Source organism: Drosophila suzukii, chromosome 3 (assembly GCF_043229965.1).
Source record: "Drosophila suzukii chromosome 3, CBGP_Dsuzu_IsoJpt1.0, whole genome shotgun sequence".
NCBI lineage: Eukaryota > Metazoa > Arthropoda > Insecta > Diptera > Drosophilidae > Drosophila > Drosophila suzukii.
The window spans coordinates 9,435,388-9,459,481 of record NC_092082.1 but is presented as its reverse complement, the minus strand read 5'-3'; the positions used below and the strand labels follow the sequence as shown (position 1 = coordinate 9,459,481).

Genomic DNA, 24,094 nt, shown 5'->3' with positions numbered 1-24,094 from the left:
CTTCGCAGGTCATTGCTGCTGGCCACAATGGCGATTGTGCAATTTCATTGTAAAACCACTTTTCATTAACAATCCGTTGGCGGCGGACAAAAAAATTGTCAAAATACATCCACGAAGTTGCCAATTAAGATCTCGGTAAATGTTTCCAGTCCGAGTATATCAAAAAGCATATAAACTAAATGTTAAGGTTGACTCCGTCTTTGACTGATAAATTGATACACATAAAATTTGGAGCATAAAACTGTCGCTTGGCTGCGAGAAAAAAAAAATAAAAACCAAAGTCGAATGTGAGTTGCTGAATGCAAATGCCAAAATGTGAACTGCCAGCAGCAGAATCATCATCATCGTCATCGCCGTCATGATCATCATTGATTTAAGTGGAGTCGACCAGAAACTGTTGCATTTCTGGTTACTGCAGAGCAGCAAAAAGCACTTGAAATTAAAAGCGAAAAAAAAATAAAAATAAAAAAAACTGAAGAAACTGCCGTAGCATAGAAACTAATACAATAATAAATAGTAGTTGAAGAAAAGAAGATGTTGCCACTGCAGATCGCATCGTCGTCTGCTGCTGATGTTGCTGCTGCAGTTGTTGCAGTCGCTGCTGCTGCTGTTGCTGCTGCTGCATGCAATGCAACAATTTCACAAGCAACACGCAGACAACTAAATGACAATGTGAACAAAATAGCAACAACAGTGCTGCAGTTGTAGAATTTATAATAAGTAACTCTCGGCTGCTTCGATCAAGAGAGTTGCGCAAAATGGAAAAAATAAGGAGAAAAACAAAAGCTGTGCTGCCCGCAAAACCCTCCACTTAGTTATAAACTTATTTATTTGGTTAGTTTCGCCGCCAAACTGTCCTAATCAATTTGCTAAGGATGAGGAAATGGGCAGCTTGCATCACATCAGTCGCCAATTTCCACGGATTTCCCCAGCGCCAAATTTCACAGCTACCGTGTTAACTTTGACACCACCAACGCAAAGCCTAGAAAAAAGCCCCCAAAATCGGTGCCCGGATCGGCGGACATAGCCTGGCATTAGCATTAGGTAAGCGGGCTCAATTAACCAGCACGGCAATTGCAATTGCCCAAATTGGCCACCGACTTGACTCCGTCCGTCAGCCGGAGTTTGGTTCGCAGTAAGTGATGCTGCAAGCAGGGGTTAACGCTAGCTCCTAACTCCTAACTCCTAACTCTAACTGTAGCTGCCCACGCATGCGCTGAAATGTTAATTCCCTATCCCCAAACAGAAGGGCACAGTTGGCCGAACTATATGATACTTTAAGTTTTGGAAGTACTGAAACAGACAAAGAAGTTACTGGGCCTGTTTTCTCGACCTCTTGGTAAATTAACCGTAGGTCTTAAACTCAAAAGTTGCATAAATCTTGTATATATCAAATCTACTATTAGTTTAAAGCTCCATATTTCAATAAATGTTGTATATTTGTAAAATCTATTTTTATTATAAAACCTCGGAAGAGAAAAAATGTTCCCGATCCAATATTTGGGATATTTCTTTTGAGGCTGATCGTTTAACGTAAGGATTGGTAAAGCACCTTTATGTGGTTATATTCACCCTGAAATTTCTTTAATATTTTGAATATCCAAAAAATTAATAAAATCTCTGAGGGGACAATTTAGTATCGGGAACAATGGAAATTTTATAATTATGTCTTAAAAAATTCTCTTTACTTATTTTTTACCATTTTAATTCATTTGGATCTTTTTATTTAATTTCGTTTCTTATCATATTTGCTCCCTCTACATTTTATTTACAAAATATATATATTCGACCCACTGTGCCCGGTGCAATTGCAAATGTCAAACGAAAGACTTAAGCAGCGAACTTGCTGGCAGGGGTGGAGTTTCTCGATTGGCTGGTGTGAGCACTCGTACTGGGCTTGGGCATATTAAATATGCATTGCTAATGCAAATGAAAATGGAAACGCAAATGCAGACTCGCATCCGAATCGAAAACGCTTGTTAAAAGTAATGCGCCCAATTTGCACAGACACAGAAAGGTTTAAAAAATAAAGCGGAGAGACAGAAACCAAAACAAAAGTGCCCTTTAGCCCCGACCAGCCCAAATAGCCATGGCCGGCAGCCAGGTATCCCTCTCCCTGAGCCAACTCTATGCTTTCCGATCTCCACTGGGTGAGGGCGGACGGCCAATTTAGTGTCACGTTAGCATTTTCGGGGCGCTTCCAGGCGGCAGGCAAATGCCCGGGCCGTACCATTAGCCTCAACTTAACTAGCGGTTAGCCACCGACAGGGCCGTCAACGTTCAATTGGCCCCCTAGAAATGAAGGTTCACGGAGAAAAAACTCGGTTTTCTCAGGGGAATTTTCTATTTAAATTCATGTTCGCAATATAAACGTTACCTGTTGTTTTGATCCAATCAAAGTAACCTTGACAAAGATGAGGGCTAGAAAATATTAATTTACATTTTTTGGGCATTGTATTTTCTATCAACATCTTACCCAATCTTTTTGGGCGAGACGAGCTTTGGTCATGGATATTATATGCATACCAAAATTGAAACCCAAGAATTGTATGTCTTAGATTTGAGAAAGTACATTGCTTCTATTTTCTTAAAACAGCATCAAAAAACACATTTTTTCGAAGAACAGGATAGTTATGTTGGGATATTCTTTGGAAAAATAACACTTAATAGGTAAACTTTAAAATTGGAAGAAATATCAAAAGCTAAATTGAAATTAACATAGTATTTAAATAATAAAATTTCATGTTTAAAATACTAATACAATGATTATATATGCTAGGAATCATAAAACCTGGAGAGTTCTTAGCCAATGCTTATATAACTGTAGTGATAGGTTGACCTCTTGTTATTAAGCCTAAGTGAATCTCTTTTTCCCTCTGTAAACCTGGGTTATTTGGAGAATCGAGGCGGAGAAGCGGTCGCAGACAGACCTTTCTCTTTGTGTTGGTGCCTGGCTGGCACGACGAGCCGCAAAGGTCGTCTTTGGCTATGACTCGAGCTCGGAACTCGGGGATCGAAATCGAAGCTCGGCTCTCGGCCGAGACTCGTCTCTTTTGGCCACGGGATTTATAAATACAAGTGTTGGCCTCACAACGTTAAAGATTCGTTAGCTGAACGTGCAGCAGCGCGCGCGATCTATTAAATCCGATCCCGAAAATCACCTCCGAAACGGAGCTTTAGCTCCTGGCGAAATAATAAAAAAATAATAAAATACAAAATCAGGAAAGCAGACGACGGTAAACCAATCAGTTCATCTCACATCCAATTTGAAGCGTTACGAATTTCGCGCCAAAAACAATCCAAGGATTACGGGATACGAACTCAAAGCTGGGATTACCACTCAGACTTTGTTTCAATTTCGGTTTCTGTTTCGCAATTCGCATTCGCAAATTCGGTTTCAGATTGTGTCGAATCTTCAATTGCATAACCCCAGTAATAATCGCTTCGTGTTGTGTGCTTCTTTGGTTCAGTTTGTTGCAGCCGGCAATGCTCGATGCAGATGCAGCAGATGCGGCCATCGTAATCCCAACCGCCTGACAAGGAAAACGAAAACTGGGAACTGGGAAAATATAATCCAAGTGACTGTGAAAGTAGCGAACGGCCAGACACAGATTCAGATATTCAATTACTAGTCTGCTGGTGCAGTGACGCTACACAATGAGAATCCAAATCTTGATCCTGACACTCTTGCTGGGTGAGTAGACGTCGAGATCGGCGTAAAAAGGGTTAAGGATTTGTAGACTCGGCATTTTTTTTTATGTTGGTCTCTAAGAAGTGGTGCATGATGTAAAAGTTTGATTTAAATTTGGTTTTCTCCGCAAATGTCGAAAACTAAAGAACACTTTAATAATAAGAATAATACTCTAATTCCCAAAAATTAATTTGTTTAATTTTTTAATATCAAATTTGATTTACAATCATAACCATAACAATAATTTTGAGAAATATTTTATGATAAATAAATATTAAATTGTTTTGAAAGTTATTATTTTTCATGAAAAGATTAAAATAGTTAGACGACACTTCGATAATCATAGAGAGTATTTTAAATGTTATTCCATTAAAATTATTGTATTTTTGTATGGTATTGTAATTTTACTTGAAATACTTACATTTATTTGAGGGACTTTAATTTATTTTTTTTGGTATTTATTACAAGGTTTACTACTTCTAGTACCTATAACTCAAATACCAGCACAAAAACCTATATAATATACAAACATAAAAAATAAGACAAATTAGAAAAAAATTGTTTAAGTACCTACCTTAAAAAAAAAATCAAATCAAAAGTAAGCAAATATGTACAACTCTAAATAAAATGGTACAGACTTAAATATTTTTAGGAAAAATAGTTGTAGTCCTACGACTAAATCAGTTAATTAGCATTAAATTAAATCCAACCACATACATTAAATTGAGCATGAGAATAAGTTGTATATCCCACAAGCTTTAATCTTAAACATCGATACCAATGACACCTACTCCTATCCTCCCATATATGTAGGCGTCTTCTGCGCCCAGGCCGTGGATGCGGAGGCCAAGAGCAGCCAAGACAGCAGCAGCAGTCGGGCGGCGGAAGACAGCAAGAGCTCCGCCTCCACGCCGCTGGAATCGGAGGCGACCAAAGACAAGCGACAGGTGAGCTCCAAGGAGACGCCTCTATACCCCAACCACCGCAGTTCGGAGGCCTCTCCATCCGGCGGCGATGATCCCGAGGACGGTCAGGAGACGATCTACGGCTCCAAGCCCAATCAGTTCATCATCCGCCCCATTGCCCCGCATCAGCACCAGCAGCACGAATCGCACCAGGAACCCCAGCTGAGGAACTTTGCGGCGGCCAATTCCCGACCTCATGCCGCCCAACTGCTTGAGCAGAGCCAGGAGGTGAGTTGGAATAATCCTTATATCATTATGATTTTGTTATACATTATTTACTTATACCATGCTAAAACCAAATAACATCGTCGAAAAACATTTCAACATTCTTTTCAATCATAATTTCAAAGATTACCAAAAATATATATAGATTGCCTAGGTTAAGTTCAAAGGTTCTTTAACCTATTAAGTATCTGTAACGAGCTCAGAACCTTTTTATAGGAGTTGCCCTATTAAACCCCACCCGAATCTGTTAGTGCTCCACTGGGAGTGGGTGATCTGGCCAACTGACGGATTGCCTTTGTCATGAAGGATTGCCGCGTCTGTTTGTTTTGCGCCAATCGGGGGCGTTCCATCGACATCGCGGCTGTTGTCTGGGGTTTTGACTTGGCCCGCGGCCATCAGACATCAGACATCGGACATTGGACATCGGACGACCTGGGCATCGTGACTTGGCATCGGCGGCAGCCACACGATTCTTTGCAAAATGCCGGATGTAAACATCTCGCCATCCAACAAACATAAAAGGCAAAAGCCAAAAGGCCCAGTCCCAATCCAAAACCAAGACGAATTTTGTCAAATTCTCCCTTTCGCCGAGGCCAAGAAACCTTGACCAATATCTCGACGGTTTATATTTGGAACAAATTGCAATACAGCCAGACAAAGGCGCTTGCAATTAACCAAAGACAATGTTTATATTGCAAAATGTATAGAAATTAAAAGCGCCGGCAAAAGTAATAATAATGATATTTTTATTATAAATGCAATTGGCAAAACTAAGTCACGACATGACGGCGACGGCGACAGCAACAAATGCATAATTGCAAAATTATTATTTGTCTTATTACGCGTCAACACAACAATTTCCACCTCCCTTTCAACTCGAATTTCCACCATTTGGATTCGCCATTGGCTTCTTCTTCTTCTTCTTTCCCCTGCCCCCAAAAGGGGGTCTTCGGTGGGTCTTATAATAATGCAAGACATCGGAACACCGTGGAAAAACAATGGCGCTTGTCGTGGGAAGAAAGTTGACATAATGTTATAATCACCCCACTTTTGGTCTGTCAGCTTTGTGTCGCTTGATGGCGCCTTGACTTGCCGGCGGCTTTATTTGCCATAATAATGTGAACCATGGATGTCACACTATCCAGCAGGTTTTCAGAAGAACTAAGGGGTTTTCCAATTCTTATATTTCAGTTTCTTGAAAATTGGAATGCTACAGTAGGCTAAAAAACGTATAAGATGTTAAAAAATTTGGTATACCATAAAGATACATATTCCCTTCTTACAATACTGATCGAGTTAGGACCTGTGTTAATGTTAAGAACCTTGAAAAAAAGGTTATACAGCTTAACAACTGTTCTTAATGTATGAACATAATTAATTGTTTGGGTTTCCATGAGTTAGTCAGAAATCAAGAAAGTGTAATCAAAAGAATAATTGTTTTGCAACCTGAGTAGTCAAGATGTTTTTTTTTTTGGCATACAAATTTTAAATAAATTTTCTTGGCAGCAATTTAACTTTGAAAACAGGTGTCTTATATCAACCGCAGTATAGATTTTTAAATAATTTTGACAAAAGGTGCTTGCGATATTTTTAACTTACCGAGAAACACCATGATGTGTTATAAATAACACGTTTCAAAAAAGATCGCTATGCAAATGCAAATCTCCATGTTTTGTTACATAAGATTAAAAATCCTTCTTAAGTATCGGTCTTCCATTGATCTCTTTATAAGGCCCACACAAACGGTTCCTTTTACGGCGAACCCTTGTTGCCCAGTGTAATGTTTGTTGTTGATGTTGCAACATCGAAGAGCCAAAGCCGTTGTGGTTGTTGTTTTTGGTGTTGGCGTTGCCAAAGTTTGCCACAAGTGTTATATAAACTCATTTTTTAGATGCCACGCCATTCTCACAGCGTTTGCTGCTCTGAAGCACCTGCAACCAGTTGTTGCCTCTGCGGTTTTTGCTAGGTTTCTTTCTTTTTTTTTTTGCTGGAAATAATGGTGATGGTGTTGGTCATGTGGCTCCACTTTAAACGGCTGCTGACATTGGCCGCCGGCTGAATGTTGGCGGTTCACACACCCACCGAACCATAATTATTCGCCCCCACTCACTCACTCACTTTTCCCATCCGTATCTCGAAGGTGCAGCACTACGTGTATCTGCAAGATATAATGCGCCACCATCAGCCGAAGGCCCTGGTGGCCTCAGGTCAAGGCAAGGGTGCGGCCAGTGCGCCCAAGAAGTCATCCACTCCAGTGGCCGAGGAGGAGCAGGAACAGGAGCAGGAGGCGGAGCAGCGCTATGCGGTGTCCATTCAGCCGCAACCTCAGCAACTGCAACAGCAACAGCACCAGCAGCCACGTCCTCGTCAGTATCAGGGAGTGGGTCCCTATCAACTGCCCTTGCCTCTGCCTGCTCCACAGCATCATTCGGTGAATCCCCAGCAGCAGCAGCAGCAGCAACATCAGCAGGTGGGTCATCTACCTGAATGTTTTCAAGATATCATATTAATTAACTTTGATTCTCCAAAGCCTTACCAAGTTATCCCCGAAGAGCAGTTCCTCAAACTCCTGGAGGAAGAGCTGCATGCAAGGGCCTACCACGAGCAACTTCGCCAGCAGCAACAGCAACATCAACAGCAACAGCAACATCAACAGCATCAGCAGCAGCAACATCATCAACAGCAGCAACAACAACAACCCAAACCACTGTCCATCCACAGTACAGCTGCCACCCACAAGGTGCTACAGCAAGCGGATCCCTCTCTGGGCTTGGGTGGCTATCGCGAGCGCTATGTGCCTGAGCAAGAGCTGGTGACTCCCACCTACTCCCATCCCCGCGGTGGACCCAAGTATCTGCCCTTGCCGCAGGCACAGGCACAGGCCCAGCAGATCCAAGATGATGAGGAGCTCCAGCAGCAGCAGCAACCTCAACGTCTGCAACTCCATAAGCCAATACCCCATCCTGGTCAGCAACTCATCCATGGATTGCCACCACAGATTGCCTACTACCAGCCTCAGATTAGCTACAAAACCCTGCCCAATCATCCTCTGGCCAAATCCTCTCTGGAAAGTGAGATCGAGAAACTGCTGGCTGCCAATAAGCCAGGACAATCGTCGGGTTACTTAGACAGCAGCAATGAGCAGGTGGTGGTGCGACAGCCCCCTCCTCAGCACCCACCACCACCCACCTCGCATCCTGCCCTGAGACAACCCAAGGCCTACCTTGCCAGCACACCCAACTCTTTGCTGGATGCAAATAACCAGCCTTTCGTTCCATCGCTCTTCAAGTTCAGCAACTTCCAGCAACCGACGCCCATCTATCCCTCGCCGGAACCCAAGCGACTGGGACCCGTGGTCTATCCCACGCAGCAGACAAATCAGCCGCAGCCCTCGCAGTATTACTACCAGGAGGCTTCGCCCACTGGGGCACCCAAGCCGAGTCCCATTCCCAAGCAGTATCATCGATCAAAGCACTACAAGTTAGCCTCTCCCACGAAATCTCTGCTCTATGCCGATTATGATCGCCAGGGATCGCCTTCTCCGCCGCCGCCATCGAATTTCTATCCCAGTCCGCCGGATCCGATTAAGCATGCCCAGAGAAATCTGGGTGTAACACCCACAGCTCTGCCGCTCCACGCTGAATATCCATCACCATCTCCTTCGCAGTCCAGTATTTATGTATCCCAGGGAACTGGGATAGCCACTCCATCCCGCCCGACACCCACTACAGCTCCGATTCAGAAGCTCCGGACTCTGGATGAAGTGAAGCAACTTAACCTGCCGCCTCCCAATGGCAAACCCCTGACCCAGGCCGAGTTCCAAGCTCTGGTGGATGCCGGTTACCCCGTGAAGGCGGTGCCCGTGCCAGTTCCCGTCCCATATGAGCAGTACGTCAAGGATCATCCCGAGTACCGCAATCATCCACCCGTAGACTACGCCCACATCATGCGTTTGGCTACACGGCAATTGTCGGCCCATCAGCAGCACAGATCGCTGGCCGCTCCCTCGGAGCCGTCGGTCAAGATCCTGTCCACTCCGTCCGCCGGAGAGCTGCATCAACAAACGGCCACTGGCATTGGCGGCGGTAGCATCACGTACTTGCAGCCCATTGAGGGTCAATCGCATCCCCACACCCTGGCCCATGTCCATGCGCTGCAGAAAAGGAGGCCGCGTGATGAGCAGGACACCGCAGTGGCGGGCAGTGAGCCCAAGGCTGCGGCTCCGGAGGCGGAGACCGCGAAGACGAAGGTGCAGTGAACCCACGTCCTGTATTAGTTAAAATGTCCTTGCCTAGTTTGTAAGTATTGTAAAAATGTTTCAGCACTTCCTTAATGTTAAATTATAAACCGACAAATAAAAGAATGAAAAACTAACAATGAAAGGTATAGCTCTTACGAATATCCTTTGGCGATCTGTAAGAGATTTCCGAACAATAAAAATAGACTCCGTGTTAAATCTAGTTTTACCTTTATTTTGCACATAGCTGTTGCAACTTACAATCCCACCCAATTGGAACCCTCACTTAGTTAAGGTTCATGGGCGGCAGGCTGTTGCTGTTGCTACTGTCCGCCGAGCTGAGCGTGTCCGGAGTGGCAGTCTCTCGGGCCTGAAGGCGCGATATCTGCGGATCACGCTTGTCCTTGTCCTTGCGCTCGCGATCCTTGTCCTTGTCCTTGTTGTGCTTATGCTTGTGTTTGTGCTTATGCTTCTTCTTGTCCTTCTTCTTTTTCTTCTTGAGCAGACCATCGCCAGTCTTGAGCTTGCCCTCCTCGTAGCTGCTCTCATATCTGGTGGAGTCGCCCACGTCCAGCATTACGGATGAGTTATCATCCTCGGCGTATATTTCGGTCTTAAGGCGCTTGGATGCCTGATGCGATTCGGGTGCGTCGTCATCTGTCGGCAAGATATTCACTTTGGTCTCACTATCGTAGGCCTGAACGTTTACTGGTTCATCCAGCACGGTGATCTCTTCGCTACGCTCCAGTTTGATAATTTCATCGCCCACCTCGAAGGCTTCTGTTGCCGTCCTCTTGATGGTGACCATGGCGGGCTTGTGCCGCTCCTGCGGCTCATTGGCCAAACTGTCCATTAGCGGTTGAGGAGGCGGCTTGGGCTCACTGGTCTTCTTAAAGCTGCCGGTCACACTGCTTGCACTGCCGCCATTATCCTTCATTAGATCCTTGTAGAAGCTCTGGTTCTCACCGGCCTGCAAGCAATTAGGGCGCTTGCTTCCATACAGAGCGTAGTACAAGTCCACGATATCGCAACGCAGCTTGGTGTCGTAAGCCAGCGTGTTGATACTATACCACAGACGATCCACCAGATTCGGTTTATCCAGACGGCTGCGAGACTCGCGCGTGAAGGGGGTGTTGTTGATCAACAATTGGGCCAAAGCATGGCGTGCAGCCGGATCGGGGTCAGTTTCCAGCAGCGTGATCAAATGCTCCAGATCTTCGCTACGTCCATCCACCTTCACGAAATCCACTAGACACTCCATGGCAGCAATGCGAAGATCCAAATAGATTCCATACTCCGCATAGCTGCGGTAAATGTGAGGCAGTGATGGCAGGTGACCGAACTTTTGGAGCTTTCGGATGACCTTCAGGCAGGATACGGAGACCATGTACTTGTACGAGGGCAGGTGCTTCTCCATGTTTAGAAGACGAGTAACTTCATCAAGCACTAATCTGGAGATCAAAATTTAATAACAGTCTATAATGTTTGACTTGCCAACTTACTTTGCATCTGTCGAAAGACTGTCCGTGGTGATCTGAGTGCCATGGATAGCAACGGAGACCACAGGTGTTAGTGTTTCGCCCAGAGCTTCCACTAAAGCCGCTCTGTAGTAAGCATCCGTATAATGGTTACGCGAATTCTCATTGTACTTGAAGAGATCGAAGAGGAAACGCATTACTTCCGGTGGACAGATGCCGTGGGAGGTTCGCAGACCTGCAAAAGGAATTTTAAGGTCAATAAGATATCTACAAACTCCCATCTTAAACTCTTACCCGCCATTGCCACAGGAATGGCCTTCTGCAGAAAGTACAGCTGGAAGTTGGAAAAGTTGTTCAGCTTGATGATGTGCGGAGCACTAAAGGAACCAAAGAATTTCCTGAATATGTTTAGCATGGCGGGTGGGCCGCTCCAGGAGGCCACCATCTGGTTAGCCACTTTGGTCAGGCTGTGGGCCGCCTCGCAGCGCACTTGGTAGAAACAACGTTCGCTCTCTATGGTGTCTGTTAAAGCGAGCCTGGTGGCATTCGTTGGGTATTTCTGCAGAGCCTGGATGGCTTGAAATTGCGCGGTAACATCACGTTCGTGCCGCAGCTGATACTGCCACTGGAAGTCGGGTTGCTCGATGATCAGATCTCGCAGCAAAATCATCTCTGGATCGAGGCGGATCCAAAGCACAGGTGAGTCGCTAAGTAAGGAAGTTATTAATAGGTTTGTTTAAAAAATAAATACAACTAAAAAACGTACTCCATGGCTGATAAATCCATATCAACCTCCTCGCCGGTGCACAATGGGATCTTCTTTTTTTTGTTACGCCTGCTCTTCGAGTGACAGGTGATATCCGACTTTACAAGCGTGTTCTCAATTTGGAGCGTGTGCTTAAAAGTACCGTCCAATTCCTGCAGCTGAACCAGCAAAGGCCCATTGTACTTCCTGACTCCCCGCTGATTAACAAAATCCTGACGGATCTCCAGCTCGATGGTGTTTCTCTTGCGGTTAAAAACAGATGTGAGCGAGAACTTGGCATGACCTCCGGTGCGCACCCACTGGTCCATAAAAACGGACATATCCTTGCCCGTTACCGTGAAAATTGCCTTGATGAAGATGTTAGTCGAGATGAGCAGCTGAGACCAGAGTCCAGAACCAATCTTCATCGACGCCGCGTTGGTCGCCAAGGCCAGTTGTTTGTTAAACACCTGAATGAGTAGCTCCTGGCCGATGCGGTGCTCCAGCATCCGTATAACCAAATGTGCCTTCCTGCGCATCGCCTCCACATATTTCGGCGACACAGTGTGCAAACTCTTGATGGGGAAATAGTGGACAATTTCCTGTTGCTTGCTGGCAGCAGCCGATGGATTTGTGCCCGAAACTGGTAACGGAGCTGGAGGCTGGCTGCAATCGAGGATAATCCCGCCGTACTGCTCTTCGTAGCGAACCACCCGAGCCAGTTCTGATTGCACCCAAGCGCGGTACTCGTTGTTTCCAAAGCACTTCCTCGAATACAGTCCGCACAGGTACTCGGCGATGCCCTTGGCCAGCCAGGTGTCCGACCAGTGATGTGATGTGATGAAGCATCCGAAGAACTGCTCAGCCACAGCGCGTGACATAAAGGTTCGAGATATATAGGTTTGATCGATGATTGCTATGGAGTGCAGAAGATTCACAGAAGCGATGCTCATAGTGGCATAAGCACTAATGTCCGTGTCCAATTCGTCTACAAACACCTGTTTGTAGCAAGAAAATGGATAGCGCGTGGATAAGGTCTCTTCGAAGAACTCAAAGGCCTCGTGCAGGTAGCGAACAGTGTTCTTCAGTAGCGGCAGCATTCCGGGCAAACAGAAGTGGGTCACCTCGTGCATGTGCGGATCCACATAGATCTCGAACTGACCAACAGCCAGCGCGATATTCGGCGCACACACTGGCGTGGTAACGGTATAGTGGAAAGTTTTCTTTCGAAGATCTGGGGTCATAATGACTTCCATAAGTTCTCCACACGACACAGCCGTCAGATTCTTGTCCACGGTGAACTCCAGTCGCCAGGTACAAGGATCGGCAAAGCTGTCCACGCAGGGAAACCACAAACGTGTGGAGTTCTCATAGCAGTTGGTGAACATATGCGAGCAGTTCATCTGGGTCTCTTCGTCCGTGGACGTGGGTGGTATGACGAAATGTACGCCACTCTTGGGATTTTCCAGCGAGAATTCGATGCGGATGCGCAGACCCTGACCCTCCTGGATCATGGAGTAGCCCTCGGGCGGCACCTGGATCAACAGCTCGCCGTTGTTCGCATCCGGATCGGTGATCTGGGCGGCGGCCAGATGGTGCTTGGAGTAGACCTCCAGTACTCGGCTCTTGGGTTCCCTGTGCGTAATGTCCTGGAAGGGATCGAAGTACACAAACTCCGCCTGGCAGACATCGTTCAAAACGACGCTGTAGATCCTCAGCTGCTTGGCATTTAGGCGGATGAGGCGTAGGTTTTCGCTGTTCGGCACGATGGTCAGCTCGACCACGCCCTAAAAGGAGAAGATATTGTTAGGCCAAAGCACACGCATTGCAGATATATCCTTACGATTATGCTCTTCCGCTCGAAACTGATGCCCGTGAGACTCACAACCTGATGCGCCGTGTTGTTAAAAAGGAAGAAATTGTTATTTGGGTATTCCTGAAAGAACTGGGGGAATACTTATAGTTTAAAGGGACGCAGCGGCACCTCGGGCACCTCAGGTTGTGTTTCCATCGCTTAATTTTCCGTTCTTCTCCAGAATATGTCAAATAATTTTTAGTTTGTTATCAAAAAACAAGAGCACTGTTTAACTTCTTCTTCTTTATGTGAATGCCGACAGGGCTAAAAAATACCAAAAATAAATTCGGTATGTTGGCAACTCTACGTGGTGTTGCAGCCCTGCGAGCATCGTTTAACCCTTTGTGGTGTTTCGGGGTTTTGGTTTTTCCGATTTGAAATAATAACAGGTAAATTATTAGCATTATTATTGGAACATATTTTTAAAGTATAATTACTGTCCGTGCTGAAGACAGTGAAGTCACAAAACAAAGATGTGCATTGTATTATTCTTAATACCAATAATCTATGTATGTTAATGTTATTTATTATAAAAACTTAATTACAAAATTGTATTTTAATTTTCAACTAAATTAAGATATGGTTCATTCAGCGTTAATGAAATGCACTTGACCATGCGTGCACCTATACATTTAAGGCAAAAAACCGTGCCCACAAGGGTTAAAGATTATGAATCATTTACCGAGAAAGTTAAATTTGGATACTTCTCCCATTTAAAGCGTACGATTCCCCCAGCGAGTCAGCAGTTTTATCACGCCAGCGAGTTAATAAACATCTGGAATCAGCTAGCTCCGTTGTTTTAGCCCATTTGAAACGCCATTAGTTCGTAGATTTGGGAAAACCCAGTGCGTGGAAGAGGAAAACCAAGATGTACGGGATTGATAATTACCCCAAGAATTATCATGCCAGTGGCATTGGCCTGGTCAACCTGGCGGCCTTGGGCTACAGCAAGAATGAAGTCAGCGGCGGCAGCGAAGGAGGAGCCCCCAAGCCCAAAGCGGGTCTCTACCCTTCGCTACCCTATCCCTCGTCGGAATCCGTGGGTGGAATGCCATATGTGGTGAAGCAGACGAGTCACGCCCAAAATGCCTCGTACTCGGGACCCGGAATGGGCATGGGAATGCCCGTGCCAGGAGCTCCGTCAGCACCATCACCTTATCCCAGTGCCACGCCATACCCGGGAGGTGGTCTCTATCCCAGTCTGCCCTCGGCCGGATCTTCGCTTCCGTATCCCACTGCCCCAATGGCCCCCTATCCAACCGGAATGCCGTACCCTGGTGGCATGCCCCAGCCCAATTTACCCTACCCGGCTGCTCCACTAGCACCATATCCAACGGCCATGCCCGGCCTCCCAAGCATGCCAATGCCGTACTCTCCAATGCCAACGAGTCCGGCTCCCCAGCACAGTGCTGGATTCCCAGCTCTGCCATATCCGACGGCTCCACCACCGGCCAGTGCTCCTACTCAGGAGGAGGAACCTTCCGTGGGCATTGCTGAGCTGAGCTTCACCAGCGTCAAGGTGCCGGAGAACCAGAATATGTTCTGGATGGGTCGCAAGGCCACCAGTGCTCGGCAGAACAGCGTCAGCAAGGGAGATTTCGAATCCCTTCGCGCCAGCTGCGTGGCCAATGGAACCATGTTCGAGGATCCCGACTTTCCGGCCACTAACGCCTCGCTGATGTACTCCCGGCGACCAGATCGCTATTACGAGTGGCTGCGTCCCGGCGACATTGTTGACGATCCGCAGTTCTTTGTGGAGGGCTATTCGCGTTTCGATGTCCAACAAGGAGAACTTGGCGATTGGTAAGATGAAATCTATCCTTATCTGAAATAGACTAACTTAAAGTAATCACTTTCCTTTACAGCTGGCTCCTGGCTGCAGCGGCCAACCTGACGCAGGACTCGAAGCTGTTCTTCCGGGTGATCCCTCCGGATCAGGACTTCGAGGAGAACTACGCTGGAATCTTCCACTTCAAGTTCTGGCAGTATGGCAAGTGGGTGGAGGTGGTCATCGATGATCGCCTTCCTACTTATAATGGCGAGCTAATCTACATGCACTCCACTGAGAAGAACGAGTTCTGGAGTGCCCTGTTGGAGAAGGCCTACGCAAAGCTCCATGGTTCCTATGAAGCTCTTAAGGGTATGAGATACTATTATCAAAATTCGTATATAGTGAATGTGTCATGCTTAAAATTTATTCAAAATTCCTTTCTAAAAATATACCATGCTTATCATAGGTTCTTTATAAAAATGTATGTATAAATGTTTTCTGTTCGGAATATTGTTGCTAGATTATTATATACATTTTTAATTAAAAACCTTTGAGCATAAATCAATATCATTAGCAATCCTTAACAATTTATTCTTTCCCTTTAGGCGGCACCACCTGCGAGGCCATGGAGGACTTCACTGGCGGCGTCACCGAGTGGTATGACATCAAGGAGGCTCCTCCAAATCTATTCAGCATCATGATGAAGGCCGCCGATCGTGGTTCGATGATGGGCTGCTCCCTGGAGCCGGATCCACACGTCCTGGAGGCGGAGACCCCTCAGGGTCTGATCCGCGGACATGCTTACTCCATCACAAAGGTGTGTCTCATGGACATCTCAACACCGAATCGTCAGGGCAAGCTGCCCATGATTCGCATGCGTAACCCCTGGGGTAACGATGCCGAGTGGAGCGGTCCATGGAGCGACAGCTCGCCTGAGTGGCGCTTCATTCCGGAGCACACAAAGGAGGAGATTGGTCTGAATTTTGATCGGGACGGCGAGTTCTGGATGTCCTTCCAGGACTTCCTCAACCACTTTGATCGTGTGGAGATCTGTAACTTATCGCCCGACTCGCTGACTGAAGATCAACAGCAGAGCTCTCGTCGCAAGTGGGAGATGTCCATGTTTGAGGGTGAGTGGACATCGGGCGTAACGGCCGGAGGCTGCAGAAATTTCTTGGAGACCTTCTGGCACAATCCGCAGTATATCATATCGCTTGAGGATCCGGACGACGAGGATGATGATGGCAAGTGCACAGCTATTGTGGCGCTGATGCAAAAGAACCGACGCAGCAAGCGCAACGTGGGCATTGACTGTCTTACCATTGGATTTGCCATTTATCATCTGACGGATAGGGACATGCAGGTGAAGCCCCAGGGGTTGAACTTCTTTAAGTACCGAGCTTCGGTGGCCCGATCTCCGCATTTCATTAATACGCGCGAGGTGTGCGCCAGGTTCAAGTTGCCTCCTGGTCACTACCTGATCGTTCCTTCGACTTTCGATCCGAATGAGGAGGGCGAGTTTATCATTCGCGTCTTCTCAGAGACAATGAACAACATGGAGGAGAACGACGACGAGGTCGGCTTTGGCGAGACCGATGACCGCATCGCCCCGGCTCTGCCGCCACCAACTCCAAAGGAGGAGGATGATCCGCAGCGCATTGCCCTGCGTCGCCTGTTCGACAGCGTGGCTGGTAGCGATGAGGAGGTGGACTGGCAGGAGCTGAAGCGCATCCTGGACCACTCGATGCGCGACGTTATGGTGGGCGCCGATGGCTTCTCCAAGGATGCCGTGCGTTCGATGGTGGCCATGCTGGACAAGGATCGCTCCGGCCGCCTGGGCTTCGAGGAGTTCGAGGCTTTGCTTACCGATATTGCCAAGTGGCGGGCGGTCTTTAAACTGTATGACACTCGCCGCACTGGCAGTATCGATGGATTCCATCTGCGCGGAGCGCTCAATTCGGCTGGCTACCATCTGAACAACCGACTCCTGAATGCCCTGGCCCATCGCTACGGTTCGCGGGAGGGACAAATACCATTCGACGATTTCCTTATGTGTGCTATCAAGGTGAGGACGTTCATCGAGATGTTCCGCGAACGGGATACGGACAATTCGGATACCGCCTTCTTTAATCTGGACGACTGGCTGGAGAGAACAATTTACTCTTAAATCACTTGCAATTGATACTAATCTTATCCTAAGTGCCACAAACACTTATCATACCTGTGCATTATATTACTCATGAATGATGATATGAGCAAAGCAACAAAGATCCATGACGATACACCCCGAAGATTGGGAGAGATACATTCACTTAGCCAACAAGATAATCTTATCAGATGACAAAGTCCGGAAATACAGACTCATGTGGCGAATTGGAGTGGCCTTGGAATGGCACGAACCGCATACACAATTTATACAATATACACTATAGCTTTTATACTATACGGAGCCACTGGAGGGATGACTAAGAGCGAGCATCAATAAAAAGTTGCTCTGCGCACCTCGACAAGAGCTGGAAATTTGCTAGTACAAACGGAAAAGTGCATTATTACCTTACATTAGCTACGAGACACTCGTAAAGCCATTAATACGCATCAATAATATTTATATGATAAACGGATTGAATAAGCATGTATTTTTGTAACATCGTAATCTCCGAGCCGCCACATTACATATTTGTTCAGGTGCTAGAACTAAATCCAACCAGACTCTGTTGTCCAAACAAAAGTTGTTATTAATATCAGGGAAGAAAAGCAAAGCGAACAGACCCAATCCCTTATCGAATAATTATAAGATTTATCAAGATATGCAAATATCAGTAAATTTATTGAATTCAGTATAAGCTTGTACTTCCCCTACATTTCGTATTTCGTTTTCTTATCAGCAATCTCAAAATGTCTAAGTCTTAAGCACCCTCTGCTTTTAAAATGCTAAACTAACTGAGGTTAACCAATTGGTATAAGAGGCTTTTTGTTGGACGCTTTTATACTATTCTATAATTTTTGTGAACAATTTAACTAATCAAAATTGTCTATATTTATGTAATTGTTACTATCGAAAATTTGATTGTTGTATGCATACTTTTTTATGTAAATAAATGAACCACAGTGATGCACTAGACTATCTATTTGACGACTACGACCATATCGGCACCGCTTGGGACTCCAGCATCGATCATCACCTGCTTCATTTCATCTATTGGTAAGTCGTTATCAGAGGCCAAGTTGTTTAGAACCTCCAGAAAGTCTTCATATTCCAAGCGCCATTTTCTACGGTTAGTTTTATTAAGAGAGATATCATATTTAGCTAAGTTTATTCTTACTTGTATCGCATATAGATGAGACCAGTTTGGGTTCGAGTTATAGGATTCGGCATAAGCTTAGCTTGCTCCAGCCAGGCATCCAGTTGAGAGAGGAGTATGCTGTCGAACACCTCGTTTTCGATGTCCGTAGGTATAACCTGCCATCGTATAATTAGCCTAATGCATAGTATACTTCATTAACCGATTTATCTTACCTGGAAGTTGCAATAAACCAGGAACAGTGAGTCTAGGGTGTGCTTTTTTGGTTTATCTTCATCATCGGCCATGGCAAATTTTTGTTTAGCAGTGCATTAAATCGTTTGTGTACAAATTGGAATTGTGCTTTTTGGCAGATTAAGAAAAGTGTTCTATGTGGGTGTCGAGACTACGTATATGTATTTCGAATTGTTTTGTTGATAAACAAAGCGGCCAGAGAATCGAGAGCTTCATATCTAGACGACTGTTGCCATGGGCACGGGCGTCGTTTTATTGTTGTTTATTGTGGAAGTCTGCTACGATGCGTTGGACGTATATAGCTAATTTGGGTTCCCACCCCTGGCATCTGATATTTCCAACTGCATACGGAGGTTCTATGATCACCTGGTTCAGTATAACGATGGCTACATTATCGCCTTGGCTGTACCACTTGACTGCGGTATTACCGAAATGTTTGACCATGAACCTATATAGGGCTTGACCAAAAGGAGATGCATGGGGATGATAGCTACGGCAGAAAATCGTACGATGTTCGATTGCACGTAGGAATCGCTCTTGAAGCTACAATGGAAAATAATACGTTGAGACTTGGCTCATAAAATAAATATAACAAATTTACCTTCTGGATATTGATCGGTTCCGGGGGTTGTACATTCTCTAAGGGCAGCATTTCCTTGACAATCTCAATGTCCACGCACAGGGAAAGATTCACAATGGTCAGGTTGCAAATGGTCTGTTCGTCACCACCTCCTTTGCTGGATGGACACTTCATCATAAGCATTTTAACGCCCAGATCAAAAGAAACCACCTAGGGATTGCATTTGTTATATAATTTATCTCCAAATAATTTGAAAATAAATATATAGATAATACCTCTCCCAAAATATTATCGCCAAAACAAGTTTTGCAGCGCACTATAGATCCCACGGTGAAACAAGGAGCCAAAGACGACATTTTGGAACAACACTTCACAGGCTGAGAGATAAATTATGAAAATCAGATCGAATATGTCTGACAGCAAGTTCAAGGCACTCTATAGCTTCGCCATGTTGTCGCCAAAAAAAAGTCAGTTGTGCTTGTGGTTTTATTTCTTTTTATTTACAGTGTATGTATGCTAATTTATAATGTACTAAATATAAATGTTGTATATATATATATTTCAAAAGTAAACCGTTCCTTTTAATCATATATATATTCAATTTCGCAGTTTAGCAGTTGCTGTCTAAATTGTTGTTTCTGCATGAGCGTTGCTTTTTTCCTCTGTTGTTCAAGAAGTGTTGCTTTGTTTATTTTCATTATAATTATGTATGTGTGGTATATATGCGCGTATGTATGTACCTTCATTAGCACTATTAGCATACCCTTTAAATTATTTCTAACGCCAAAAGACAAAACGCTCACATCTGCTTTGGCGGGAACTGAGAAGAGTGCATTGGATAAATTCTTAGCAACACAAAATTCAAAGCGTATCGATGAATACGTGAAGAATAAATACCGAAACAGTTGCAGGACAGGCACAAACGGATAACAAATCGGACACTTAAGCAACGAAACTGTACAAATCTTTAAAATGGAGCCTGACGATTCTATAAATGGGATCCTATAGTGGGTGCATGTGTAGTTGATCGGTCGCTGTTCTAATAACTAATGACTGCCTACAGTTCTGCGATTCTCTTTTAGCACTTTAATGGTAGCTGCTCCTGCGACCTTCGAAATATTTGCTTTTAGTATAGAGTTTAGTTTAGTTACGGCCTTAACATACTAATTATGCTTTTCAAAATCACTTTAAACGGGGACCTTCTTTTCGATAATTTAGCTAGGTTTGCTATTACTTTTGATCGAAATTAAGAATTTTTTTAGCTGGACTGCTGGAGAAATGTTCACATGATCCGTCTGCAAATTGGCTGCTTTTGTTTAGTTAAATTTAATATCAAAAGGAATGATATATATGAATAATATATATATAAAAATAAAACAATGCACTTCCTTTGCTGTTGGCCCCGTGCTTTAGCTTTACATTGGCCCATCGATGGCGCTCACTTTAAGGCGGAAATAGTAGGCGGAGCGGGCCAGCATGCACCCCGCAATCACGAACAGTGCCACATAGAGGAAGTACATGCCGCCGTGATCCTACAAGAAATAAAGAAAACAGATACGGACTTAGTATGGGGGTAAACAATAAAATATGGGAAAATGTTTGTTGTCAGAAGAACAATGTGGTTTTCTTTTTGAAGACCCATATATTTTGCTTACCGAAGCAATCGAGTATGTGCCGACGGTCACGCCGATGCCTGCGATGAGGAACACCAGCGCCACTATGGCAAACATCACGCCGCGGCTATTGGCGAAGCGCGAACCCACCGACGAGACTTTCCTGCAGTGTGGACAGCGGGCCAGGGCATTGTGATACGTGTTGAACTGCAAGAGCAAGCATTAGAGTGTGCTTTCTGGGTGTAAATCCAGCAAATAGCTCACCAAAAACGTGTCCGAACAGTGGCCACAGGTGACGCGGCACATGCCCGGCATGGTGGGCACGGGCGGGGTGACGGGACTCGGGGCCAGGTTGATGATCCTCTTGCAATTGGGCCTTGGACAAGCGATGCGCTGCGAGGAGCTCTTGCAGATAAGCAAACAGTTGCATGGGCAGCGAACGTACTTCTTGCCCGGCGGTGCATTCCGAATGGGCTATGGATATCAAAAAGGAGAGTGAGCTCAGGTTATATCTAGGAATATAGTTAGGTACAACTTACAGTTGCCTCATTGCAGTGGGTGCACTTAACCACGTGCTGCTCCCGCTTCGTGGTGATGTCAATCATGTGCTGACATACCCGACAGGTCACCATGGGCACGCCTCCGGTATTAGTGCTCTGTTGATACGGCGGCGGCAGCTCGTCAGGTCCAATGCAAGGCACCGCCGTCGGTGCTCCATTGCCTGTATAACCATTTAGAAAACAGAATTATTAATAAAATAAATTGCTGAACCCTTGCCCTGCAAAGCCTAGACCTTTGGTGTAAAATAAATACATCTCGCCAGCAGTGTTCCCTCAACCACACTGCTCAACTGGTGAAGATTGCCTCGCGGAGAGAGTGAGAACTGCATTTTCCGATAGTGTCTGGGTCGGAGAAGCTGCGATAAAGCCAAATGGGTCAATGTTTTGGCTCTATGAATGCAGCGTTCCTGTCTTCACATTAAACTAGTGCAGCTAGACCGCAGTGGTGGAGCTCAGCTCTCGATCAAAACAAGTTCGAACTTTGTGCAAGAAGCATGTAAGCATAAACAAGCCCCGAGGAGAATACAAAGAACTTACATACACTTCCATTTCATTTACCACAATTCGAATTAAAGGCTGTTACAAACAAATTGTGGATTTATCAAATCAATAATGATATCAATTATCAAAAATTAATTATTATTAATGCAATTAAATAAAAATATATTTTATCTCACTTACAACAAAACCATGAAAATATGTAATGTGCTACTACTTCAGAGGACATTTCTTAAGTGGGTCTAATAAAATAGAACCCTTTTCTCGTTTTTAAAATACGATATGTCTAAGTTCGTCATGGAAATTTTATAGCAATTATAGTTTTAAATCGGTTGAATTTTTGTTCTATTACATTATCAATTTTTTTTCTGAATAACCAACATTTGCTGACTAACGAAATCAAAAACAGACTACACTTATGAAGTTTCCCAAACCGAAACACAGACAGAAAATTGTATCAAGTCCTAACTCAAGAGATATGATAAAAATATAAGAAATCGGAGAACACTAATGATTAAGATCAAAAACAATGTATTTCTTTTGCCTAAATGCTATGCGTATGTTGTTTTTAGCGTTACTTATAAATGTGATGGGACCACCTTGAACATCCAATGTAACTGAACTCTTGTAGAGTATTTTAATGATATGGCTGAGCTTTTCCTGAGCAGAAGATCAGGTTCCTTGGTAAACAATGGATCCGCAGCTCATCGCAGTCCCTCTGTGCCTTCGGTTTCGCACAGTGCTGCGATAACGCAGCGAATCACACGATGACTCATGGGCCTGGTTCCCCCGCTTTTCCACCTTTTTATCACCACCGCCAAATCGATGCTGATTAAACAGCTGTGAGGAACGCTACTTGCGCTGATTAAGGCGTCCTAGCATAAACAATAACAAAGGCATTACAAATATTTGGCCCATACCGGCATCGGGTTACTAACAACGCATAAACAGAAAGAAATTTAACTCCATCGAACTATTAAAAAATTTGCATGTGTGAAAAATTTTTTTCCAGGTAATCTGGGCTAATAACGAAAGTGACGGATCCAATTCTTTCTTTACATATGACATTGTTTTGTGTTAATGTATAAATATTAAATGAATATTTACGTTTAAAATGGAAAGTTTACTATATCATCATATGATATAATTTTGTAAGTCTAGAGTTTCTGCAGTTATAAAGTATGACGACCTAACTTGCATGCTTAAACTAAGAAAGACTAAAAACTAAGCAATTTTAGAGTTTATAATAAAAACGATTGGATAACACTAGACGTGGTATATAAAGTTGGAAAAATCATTTAAAAAACTTTTTTAAATTGAAGGTGTTAACATATATAAATTTTGCAAATTGTTATGTATGAATTTGAAATGGTTATTGAAAAAAATCTTGAATTATTAGAACCATGCCTTTATGATAAAGTTTTGGACCCATATATCATATCAGTTTTTCTTTCTGTGCTCCCACCACTATGACTCAGTTGGGTGAAGTGTGAAAATGCAAAGTTAGACGAGCGGACGACTACTTGGAATCACGGCGGTGGATAAGTAGAGCGCCCGCACACTTGTTGGGTTTCCAATGCCACCCGGCTGATTGGATGCGGGTTGAATGCCCGGCCCGGCTATACAATAACGATACGCACCGTCCTCGTTGGTGGCTACCGATGAGCTGCTCCCGGGATTGTCGGTGCCCTCGTCCACGGCGTCCACGGAGTTGTAGCCATTGCCGTCGTCCTTGTTGATCAGGCTCTGTCGCTCTGGATCCGCCATACTGGATTATCTCCCGGATATCTCTCGGTTATTATCTATATGTAGAGGAGCAACTCCCGTTAGGTCGGTTGCACTTTTGGGCTGCCTTTGTTGTTGCAACACGTAGCTTTCAACTGGAAAATGAGGAGGATATCCATAGATTAAACATTGAGCCACATATTTTCCACATCCATTTCCACACGGAGTTCTTTGTTTCGCCGATTGTCACTTGTTCGTCGCGGTTTTCCCCGTCGTTTTATTGAAACACATCCTCCCTTTTTTCCCTTTTCGGCATGCGCCGCAATTAATCAATTTCCGACCGCTGCATGTGCAACGCCCAAGCAGGCTCCTTTTCCCCACACTCACACGTTTGCCTTTGGCTTAGATTGCTTGCAATTTGCCTAATTGTTTAACAATTGCTGGCCATATTTGTGCTATATTTTACCTTATTTTTGTTGAAAATGCACTGCCGTCGCTGCGATCTGGCCACACTGTGACTGGACAGCCTGGCAACGTCAGTCAGGGAGTTGCCACTTAAGTTCGATTTCCAGCGAACCAGTTCCCAAGTTTCAGTGAACCAGTGCTCATGTAGGA

At 44.8% G+C, this 24,094-nt stretch overlaps 6 protein-coding genes across 18 annotated transcripts in view; 2 read left to right on the top strand and 4 right to left on the bottom strand.

Annotated features, from left to right (window-relative positions):
• The window catches only part of LOC108012947 (uncharacterized), an 84,126-nt gene extending 74,863 nt beyond the window's left edge, over positions 1 to 9,263 (top strand). For 9 of the 12 annotated variants that reach the window (XM_070995820.1, XM_070995819.1, XM_070995823.1 and 6 more), the window contains 2 exons: positions 7,325 to 7,351; positions 7,412 to 9,263. In XM_070995820.1, the coding sequence (XP_070851921.1) occupies positions 7,325 to 7,351; positions 7,412 to 9,139 (1,755 nt within the window). In that variant the 3' untranslated portion in view covers positions 9,140 to 9,263. Of the gene's footprint in view, positions 1 to 3,080; positions 3,237 to 3,470; positions 3,695 to 4,504; positions 4,885 to 7,021; positions 7,352 to 7,411 lie in introns of those variants that run through there. The other 3 variants (XM_017079253.4, XM_017079252.4, XM_070995826.1) reach the window with 3 other exon arrangements.
• Taf2 (TATA-box binding protein associated factor 2) lies at positions 9,174 to 13,909 on the bottom strand. Its single transcript, XM_070996742.1, is given in 8 exon segments — positions 9,174 to 9,294; positions 9,349 to 9,484; positions 9,486 to 10,569; positions 10,621 to 10,831; positions 10,891 to 11,303; positions 11,363 to 13,128; positions 13,185 to 13,297; positions 13,879 to 13,909. Coding segments are annotated over 7 exon segments (3,687 nt in total). The 3' UTR covers positions 9,174 to 9,294; positions 9,349 to 9,415.
• CalpB (Calpain-B) lies at positions 13,893 to 20,904 on the top strand. The gene is made up of 3 exons (XM_017078559.4): positions 13,893 to 14,999; positions 15,062 to 15,336; positions 15,573 to 20,904. Exons 1-3 carry the CDS (start codon positions 14,065 to 14,067, stop codon positions 17,132 to 17,134), a joined length of 2,772 nt encoding a protein of 923 aa, XP_016934048.3. The 5' UTR covers positions 13,893 to 14,064; the 3' UTR covers positions 17,135 to 20,904.
• LOC108012994 (tubulin polymerization-promoting protein homolog) lies at positions 17,682 to 18,624 on the bottom strand. The gene is made up of 3 exons (XM_017078567.4): positions 18,485 to 18,624; positions 18,291 to 18,427; positions 17,682 to 18,237 (listed from the first exon to the last, which is right to left on the bottom strand). The coding sequence occupies exons 1-3, from the start codon at positions 18,554 to 18,556 to the stop codon at positions 18,093 to 18,095; spliced, it is 354 nt and encodes a 117-aa protein (XP_016934056.2). The 5' UTR covers positions 18,557 to 18,624; the 3' UTR covers positions 17,682 to 18,092.
• Hez (Hezron) lies at positions 18,756 to 19,492 on the bottom strand. The gene is made up of 3 exons (XM_017078565.4): positions 19,359 to 19,492; positions 19,105 to 19,293; positions 18,756 to 19,046 (listed from the first exon to the last, which is right to left on the bottom strand). Exons 1-3 carry the CDS (start codon positions 19,437 to 19,439, stop codon positions 18,756 to 18,758), a joined length of 561 nt encoding a protein of 186 aa, XP_016934054.3. The 5' UTR covers positions 19,440 to 19,492.
• On the bottom strand, positions 19,562 to 24,086 carry LOC108012992 (type 1 phosphatidylinositol 4,5-bisphosphate 4-phosphatase). Of its 2 annotated transcripts, none has more exons than XM_017078563.4 (6): positions 23,946 to 24,086; positions 23,395 to 23,634; positions 21,236 to 21,417; positions 20,961 to 21,170; positions 20,739 to 20,903; positions 19,562 to 20,615 (listed from the first exon to the last, which is right to left on the bottom strand). In XM_017078563.4, the coding sequence occupies exons 2-6, from the start codon at positions 23,519 to 23,521 to the stop codon at positions 20,499 to 20,501; spliced, it is 801 nt and encodes a 266-aa protein (XP_016934052.2). In that variant the 5' UTR covers positions 23,522 to 23,634; positions 23,946 to 24,086; the 3' UTR covers positions 19,562 to 20,498. The 2 variants fall into 2 exon arrangements, with proteins under 2 accessions (XP_016934052.2, XP_016934053.2); XM_017078564.4 differs by having other exon boundaries at positions 23,867 to 23,973.
• Between the last annotated feature and the right edge of the window lie 8 nt (positions 24,087 to 24,094).

What these genes read in the sequence shown, in the direction of transcription:
- CalpB (XM_017078559.4), top strand. Translation starts at nt 14,065, where the DNA reads ATGTACGGGATTGATAATTACCCCAAGAATTATCATGCCAGTGGCATT. An exon ending in CAAGGAGAACTTGGCGATTG is followed by an intron (nt 15,000 to 15,061) that starts GTAAGATGAAAT and finishes TTTCCTTTACAG; the next exon opens with CTGGCTCCTGGCTGCAGCGG. An exon ending in TTCCTATGAAGCTCTTAAGG is followed by an intron (nt 15,337 to 15,572) that starts GTATGAGATACT and finishes CTTTCCCTTTAG; the next exon opens with GCGGCACCACCTGCGAGGCC.
- LOC108012994 (XM_017078567.4), bottom strand. Translation starts at nt 18,556, where the DNA reads ATGGCCGATGATGAAGATAAACCAAAAAAGCACACCCTAGACTCACTG. An exon ending in TGGTTTATTGCAACTTCCAG is followed by an intron (nt 18,428 to 18,484) that starts GTAAGATAAATC and finishes ATACGATGGCAG; the next exon opens with GTTATACCTACGGACATCGA. An exon ending in CTCATCTATATGCGATACAA is followed by an intron (nt 18,238 to 18,290) that starts GTAAGAATAAAC and finishes AACTAACCGTAG; the next exon opens with AAAATGGCGCTTGGAATATG.
- Hez (XM_017078565.4), bottom strand. Translation starts at nt 19,439, where the DNA reads ATGTCGTCTTTGGCTCCTTGTTTCACCGTGGGATCTATAGTGCGCTGC. An exon ending in GCGATAATATTTTGGGAGAG is followed by an intron (nt 19,294 to 19,358) that starts GTATTATCTATA and finishes TGCAATCCCTAG; the next exon opens with GTGGTTTCTTTTGATCTGGG. An exon ending in AACCGATCAATATCCAGAAG is followed by an intron (nt 19,047 to 19,104) that starts GTAAATTTGTTA and finishes TTTCCATTGTAG; the next exon opens with CTTCAAGAGCGATTCCTACG.
- LOC108012992 (XM_017078563.4), bottom strand. Translation starts at nt 23,521, where the DNA reads ATGGCGGATCCAGAGCGACAGAGCCTGATCAACAAGGACGACGGCAAT. An exon ending in GGTAGCCACCAACGAGGACG is followed by an intron (nt 21,418 to 23,394) that starts GTGCGTATCGTT and finishes ATGGTTATACAG; the next exon opens with GCAATGGAGCACCGACGGCG. An exon ending in ACTGTTCGGACACGTTTTTG is followed by an intron (nt 20,904 to 20,960) that starts GTGAGCTATTTG and finishes TTGCTCTTGCAG; the next exon opens with TTCAACACGTATCACAATGC.